The sequence below is a fragment of the Petaurus breviceps genome, unplaced genomic scaffold, assembly GCF_028583685.1.
Source record: "Petaurus breviceps papuanus isolate PSGF00001 unplaced genomic scaffold, PetGlider_PUasm1.0 91133, whole genome shotgun sequence".
NCBI classification, from domain to species: domain Eukaryota; kingdom Metazoa; phylum Chordata; class Mammalia; order Diprotodontia; family Petauridae; genus Petaurus; species Petaurus breviceps.
Genome location: NW_027187419.1, coordinates 25,813,353 through 25,821,107, shown reverse-complemented (window position 1 = coordinate 25,821,107; position 7,755 = coordinate 25,813,353). Strand labels below are relative to the sequence as shown.

The 7,755-nt window shown below is 37.2% G+C and overlaps 1 protein-coding gene across 1 annotated transcript; it reads right to left on the bottom strand.

Moving 5' to 3' along the window:
• Nucleotides 1-2,430: 2,430 nt before the first annotated feature.
• LOC138154700 (acyl-coenzyme A thioesterase 9, mitochondrial-like) lies at nucleotides 2,431-4,115 on the bottom strand. Its single transcript, XM_069079672.1, has one exon. It carries the CDS (start codon nucleotides 3,994-3,996, stop codon nucleotides 2,845-2,847), a length of 1,152 nt encoding a protein of 383 aa, XP_068935773.1. The 5' UTR covers nucleotides 3,997-4,115; the 3' UTR covers nucleotides 2,431-2,844.
• Between the last annotated feature and the right edge of the window lie 3,640 nt (nucleotides 4,116-7,755).

Here is a 7,755-nt window from a genome sequence, read left to right as displayed (position 1 = left end):
AAAAACATTGTGCCCTATTTTTTTCTAGTTAGCCATCTTATCTATCAGTTATACCTTTTAATATTTTTTTCTTGATAATGCTATATTTATCAGTAGGAAGTAGTAGAAAGAGGCTTAAATCTAGAATTGAAATGCTTAAGTTATTAAAAAATGCCCTGTTGCATGTATTATATATCTGTATGTATACACACAAAAACATACATGCATATATACATATAAACTTACAAATATGCATATGATATTTGGAGTGGATAATCTTTAATCCCTTCTCATTCTGAATTGCATGACACTATGGAGACTATGGTATCCATCTGTCAGGTCTTTGTGTTGTCCTATTCAATATGTTGCTAAATTTAACTGTAGGGTGTAATCACTGCACTTGTTTATGTTCATATCTGTAGTACAGTTTGACCTTTTTTCTGCATCCCAGTAACTGAAAATTCATTCATGACATAAGCACCTTGAAGATATGAATTCTTTCATTCTTTTTATTTGTATCCTTAAGTCCTGTCAGAGCCTGGCACATGTCAGGAGCTGTAATGGTAATGGGAATTAGAAGATCTTCCCTGCCCCTTGTATTGGCAATCTTGGAAATCAAACAGGTTCCTAGCACCCTGTTTCAAGTTCATGGCTATATCAGGTATTAAAATCCAGAACTTTTGAATCCCACAGTGGGAAGAAGTTGCTGATGTAACAGGAAGGGGAGGAAAATGGAGCAGCTAATACCATACATAAGTAAAATCCCAAGCTAGATAGCCAAAATTGCTGATAGAGAGAACTGCTAGAATCTTGAGAACTGCTATGAATTGAGTACAGAATGGAAAACAGAACTTGTGGTGGCAGAATGGAGAACTGAGAACTGAGAAGAATTGAGAAGAAATGAGAAGAGAAGAGAACTGGGAGGAATCATGGCTGTGGTGCCAGTACTTTGTCTGTCTATTTTGATGTTACTTTGTCAGATTCATCTGCTGATATGATAAAGGACATTGCTGTTGTTACAGAAGCCCTAGGACCTTACTGCTGATTCAGAAGCCCTGAAAGAGGTTTTTCTTGTTGAATATTTACAGAAATACTGGGGGAGGGTCTTACCGACATCTTCAGAGGTCCTGGGACTCTACTGATAATTTGTGTTGATTTCTCAGACCTTGTTGGGTCTATGTTGATTTCACAGGCAGAAAGTGAATTGATGAGGATGCTGGAAATGTTCATTGATGTTACTGTGGCTTTGTTAAGCTTTGTCTTCCCAAGAACAGAAACTGTGAAGGACTATGAGGTAGACTAGACACTGTAAGCTTCAATATGGAACAGAAACTGCACAGGAGCTGGACAAGAAACTGAGATCTGTCTACCTTTGAAATCAAGTGACAGTTAGATAGATTTGGGCAGGAGCTGGGACCGTGGAAGATGAACCATGGAAGCTGAGATCCTGCCTGGAGTCAAAATGAAAAGTCCTCTCCTTGGGTATTTCATGCCTAGGGGTGGAGAACTTTGACCTTTACATTTAGATGATTGAGTTAAGGACTTCTCCAATTAAGAAGAAAGAAGACTTTTTGATTGAAGAGATTAAGACAAGGTGACCTAGAGGTGGAGAACTTTGACTTTTGTACTTTGTGTCCATTAAGGAGACAAGCCTCCTTAAGGATGATTGAATTAAGGACTTACTAAATGATTGAGTTACTACCATGTTTCCCCATAATAAGACACTGTCTTATTAAATTTTTTGGACAGAAAAACACCAGAGGGCTTATTTTCAGGGGAGGGCTTATTTTAATGAACATTGACAGCAATTTTAATAAAAAGGTAAATGTGAACAAAAAAATGTACCTTTATTCAATAATGAATTCAATAAAGAATAAGATGACGCGCTCACTGCTGCAGCTCTGATTGGATGCAGCTCAGAGCGCGGCATGCGTTTCACCTGGCGGGGGGGAACAGTGCATAGAGAGGGTACTGTAATGTAGTGTGTAGTGCAGGGGATCACATTCACTACAGTAGCAATCTCAATAGGGCTTATTTTCGGGGGAGGGCTTATTTTAGAGGAATCTTACACAGTAAGGGGAGGGCTTATTTTCGGGATAGGTCTTATTATCGGGGAAACACGGTAAATGATTGTATCTTTTGCTTAAAACTATGTGACCACTTTAGTGAAAACTATGTGGCCATTTTAGTCATAATTTGTTATGTCATAATATAGTGAATGCTATACTTTGATTTCTGTCAATGTTTTGTCTTAGTTTGTTTCTGAATAAATAGAGAGTTCACTATACTATGTAATCAGAACTTTGAAACTTCACAGGAGCAGTCCTCTGGAAAGCTGCTTGTGCTTGGCTTTACAAGAGCTTAATAAATGCCTTGATTGCTTGAACCTGTACTACTTCCTCCAGACTACTTTCATGATGAGACCAGGTCCCAGTGTCTTATGAATTGACATTTCTTTTTTTTTTTTTAACAAATGATAAAATGATCAGAGTGAACCTTTAATGTTGGTATGTACTACATGTACAGCAAAATAATGTGTCACAAGTGTTTAGAAAAATCAGCTTGTCCTTTGCTGGCAAAGAAGAAAATGGAAGTAATACAGTACTAAATTGGGTTACAAACAATTTAAATTATGAGTTTAATGTGTTTGTTTTTTATCAAAAATTCCCTTTCTGGCAGTTCTGACAGGTGTGATCATTCTCCATGAAGATGAGAATACTTTTTTAGCCCCCACAAATCTTTTTCTACCCTCCTTAAATACCATATGCTCTTTCATCCTCAGTTTCCAAAAGATAGCATTTTTTTAGGGTGTCAATGGATAATAGCTGTTCCATTGGTTTTTTGATGCATTGCATCCATGAAATGTCAATGACCATCTAAATATAACATGGAATCTCCATAAGTTTTGGGAATCACTGATGGCACTTCTTTTTCAACAAAAAATGTGAAATGGAAGACATTGGTAGTCTTGTGCTCTTTAGTGCCAGGGAAAGATACTTCACTGTGTACTCTAACTTGAATGTGATTCTTTTCAGTAAAACAAACCTGGGAAGAAAAGAATAGCAGTGATCCAATTTCAACAGGCCTCTGAAACATGATGTCATCTACAGCGATTAGAAAAGATCTGGAACCAGCAAAATTACAAGCAGTAGCCCAACCAAGTTCAAATGCTTTTCTCATAAGGAAACCTCCGAAGATTCTATTGAAAATGTTCCGTTCCTCAGGATGGCACATCTGAAGACTCTTCAATTTTGTATCTTCCATCCACACTGAATCTGGAAGCAAAATTCGACTTTGAAAACTTATAGTCCTTGGGTCCAGCGTGTTAAGGAACATGTTATGAACTGCATTCCTTTCTTCTGCAGTGGGAGCCATTTTCAATAAGGATGCAGTACTGGAGGCAATCCTCCTCACCTTATTCTGTTCTCCTTGCTTGAAGAGTTCCTCTTCCTCTGGACCTTCAGGGACTAATGGATTTATAAAAGCTGGCCCTTTGTTTTCAGGATCACGGGCCACCATTACAAATGTTGCATCCAAGACAGGATGGTAAACCGTATCATGTAACTGACACATGTGCATCTTGACTTCCATAGATGTCTTTCCAACCCAACTCACATGTCCAGTGAATTTAATGTCATTTTCTGGACTTATGACTTTCTTACATAAGTTAATTTTGTCAACCAAGGCCGTCACAATAGAGAAAGGGGACATCTTGCTGGAATCTATTTTGGTGTGAGTATAGCTAATAAGAACTCCTATGCTGTCAAGATCTTCAAGTATCCTGCCAAATCTTACACTATTGTATACAGTCAAATATTTCTCCCATAATGTAGGTTGAGTTCCTAAAGGCAAAATGACTTCGATATAACTGTCCTTCATCCTTCTTGGAAGCAGATCCTTCTGGCTCTTAGGCAACAGGCTATGAAGTAACTTTCTCTCCTCCAGAGCTTTCACATGGTCACTCCACTGTGTGGATAATCCTAACACCTCCCGAAGTTTATGCCGAACTCCTTCCATAACGAGAGTTCCCTTGGTTCTATTAATAATTGTCTCTTAGCCAGGTGACCTGCGAAGAATTGCCTGTCTCTTGTTCAATGTATGAAATCGCATTGCTGCCCGCCATATGGTGCCACTGGCCCGCCTGCATTGACATTTCTAATGACTATCTCCACACTTTCAAAGAAAGTAATTGTTATGTTTCTGAAATATCTACCAGATATATAGATGATATGTAAAGGAGGTTAGTCCCATTGCCAAAAGTTTTACATTATTGCAATTCTTATACTGCTACAGGAAGGTACGGAAAGAACCTACCTGTTTGGGAAACAGAATAAACCTGGGTGTGAGGTGGGCATATGATTTAAGGTTGGAAGCAGAACTATCACAAAACCTATCAATATTGAAAGATAGAAAATAGAGTAGTGTGAATTGTAGCAAGCCCTATGACTTTTGATTGTGTTCTCCTTATGAAATGGAACATAACATGTACTCCATCTAGCTATCTTCATGGCATTTTGCCTGAGATCTCTCTATCCTCTACCACCATCATTTGCAAAATGAAGAAAAAGTTAAGGGGGGTCTACTCCCTCCTGAAAATTTCTGCCTTCCACTATCTCCACATACTGATTTGTGGCCTGTCATTGGAAGGGCATACTCAATTTTCTCATCAGTCTCATGTAATAAAATTTGATAACCTGGAGTCTATCAGAACTTTTCTCCTCCCCCCTCCCATTTTATTTCTTTCTTGGACCCTCAAAACTTTTCCATTGCAAGAATATGTATGACCAGATGGTAAAAGAGGTTCCTAATCCCCAGGTAATTGAGATCCTGACCAACATGCCCCCTTTATTCTAGGCTAGGGCCTGTCTCTAATTCATACTACTTGCTATTGTTTAGTCGATTAATCATGTTTGACTCTTTGTGATTCCGGTTGGGGTTTACTTGGCAAAGATAATAGAGTGATTTGTCATTTCCTTCTCTAGCTCATTTAACAAATGAAGAAATTGAGGTAAACAGGGTTAAGGGGCTTGTCTAATTTCACCCAACTAGTAAATGTCTGGGGCCAGATTTGAACTTGGGAAGATTAAGCTTTCTGACTACAGGCCCAGTGCTTTATTAGGCTCTTTTGGACTATAGTGCTATACTGAATACTTTGGCTCCCCACACCTAAATTAAATTCAATACATTGCTCTATACTAATGCTTCCTCCAGGAGCCCCCTTCAAGAGACTCTGATTTTCTGGGGCCCTCAATTGTATTTCTTTCAGAATTCCTAGCTCTTTCCCTGAATTATCACTGTTTTCTTGGATAAAACTGAGATCCAGTCTCTGTGCTGACAATATGTCACTACACTGTAACACTATTCTAATTAGCCCTGTTACATTTTATTGTCCCAGGGAACCTGATAATCTACCTTATTAATGATCATCTAGTTTTATCCTGTCTGTCTCCATCAGTATCCTTACAATCTAAAGTATCACAAAGACTTCAAAAGTTTTTAATGCATTCAATTAATGATCTTCTCCTCTGCCTTAATTCTAAGATTGAGGTTTTAAAATCCATCTTTTTCTGCATGTTACTGAAAGATTATCATGAACTCATTCATTCAACCATTCATTCATTCAGTATACTTTTGAAGCATAAAAACTTCCCTAACAATTAACTTTTCTTTTTTGTGGTACTGTTCCATCAAGTGTTGTATTCTTAATCTCCCAGTTGTGAAGGTTACATGTACCTAGACTTTGACAAATGGGCAGAGTAGCATATTATAGCTAGACAGTTCTTGTCTTCATATAGAAAAGCCAGTATCCCTTTTTCCTGCATTCATAAGGAAATGAAGGATCTATACTACTCTGGGATCTGGTTAAGAGGAAGTGGGGCAAATGTCCAACCACATTCAAAGATTTTTCTTTCTGATGCATTACTAGATGATTAATGTATGCAATTCTTCTCCCCCCAAATATTCACTAGCTGTAGTGCCCTTTCCAGATTAGTGGGAGAGCAGAAGATACTTTCACCATAGCTGGTGCATCAATCATTGTCTGTCATGATGTTGCCAAGTACAGGGCAATCATCCTCTAAAGCAGGGAATTCAACTCACACTCAGTACTTATGACAAACCTGTAGGGTATGATTCTTGTCTTGGATCTATCCAAGTTACTGACTCTCAAGTAATACAGAATATGTCCTCGGGTCACATAATAAATCTGGGGAGGTGACAAAATGGCATATCATTTGCCAGAACTCTTTGAAGGAAGTCCACTAACCAGAAATACACCTAAGAAGAGGAAGAAAAAAGAAGACAAGTAAGGTCAGAGAGAAAAATCCTAACACATCTGAAATTCTTTAAAATTCTCTGAGCTTTACTTTCTGAATACTTTCTAATTGAGACACGTGCCACATTGTCACTGTTGCAAAAAATGGACAATAAAACAAGGCTACAGTAAATAACATTGAAAACATCCTACTAGTCTACTAGATATGTACATAGCCCTGGTATTCTCCTCTGGGTTGAATTACTCCACTCTTATTCTCAGAAACTTTCCTGAACTCAACAAGGCCTAGTGCCCTCTTTTTCAAGCTTCTTTGTACTTAAGCACTTTGTACATATTTGTATTTATTAACTTCATATATATATACTTGTTTTCTTCTCCAGTTTAGTGTGAACTCATTATAAGTAGCAATTGTTTCAGTCATTTAATTTATAATCCCAACATGTAACACAGTGCCTGGTAAATAGTAGATACATAGGTTGGTAGGTAGGTAGGTAGATAGAAAGATAGATAGATAGATGGATAGATAGATAGATAAAAAAAATAGAGACAGGAAGGAAGATAGATGGCTAAAACATTTATTAAATGATTACTATATAACAGGTACAGTAACCACTTAATATATGTTTATTAATTGATGCATTATTTTTGGAAATTCTGTTATGTTAAACAGATGCTACTCTTTACTAAACATATTTTAAAATAAATTGTGTGTGTGTGTGTGCATGCACACTACTAGTAGTAGCAGTTCTACTTTTAGCAAATACCCTTTCTCACTGAGTATGCTGATGGATAAATGATAAGTAAAGCTGGCTGCTTTGGGCTGAATTCACTAAAACCTCATTTGGGAAAATATAGGTCCATTACAAAGTGTGTGCCATAGTGAAACAGATTTTTCAGGTCTCTGCATGAGGAATTTATGTACACATCTCAAGGCAAGGATTCATTCATTCTTCCACGTTGTAATGTGGGAATAAATATTCCTCTGTGATTTTAAAGTCGGTAAAATTATCCAGGTGGAGACTGAAATATAACTAGATTTATTAGACTGATTTCAAATTCATCTATGTAATAGGCCACTGCAATACTCTTCATGTAAAAATGAGGTTCAAAATATAAATAACCATTGCTTTATTTAGAACCATTTCATACATCTTACAGTATTTCACCCTGGATGCCCCATGTAAACTTCTGTTAGGAATATTCCATCTATCTATATTCTGCATTGATTTAGTCAGTATCAGATATACAAATTGATAATAACAGTTACTTTATCTTTGTATTTGCATGTGTTTGTGTGTGTGTGTTTAATTTGTAGAGGAACTATCAAAGAGAAACTCCACCAATTAATTAACACCCTTTCCTACTTTTTAATTTACAGTCTTAGACTGAGCTACCTTAGACCACTGAGAAGTTACATGACTTTCCCATAGGTACAAAAGGCAAAGCTGGAACCCAGAATTTCTTTTTTTTTATTGTTGTTGTAATTATTCATCCTTCATTTT

Excerpts from the sequence above, each read along its gene's own strand:
- LOC138154700 (XM_069079672.1), bottom strand. The coding sequence starts at position 3,996 with ATGGAAGGAGTTCGGCATAAACTTCGGGAGGTGTTAGGATTATCCACA.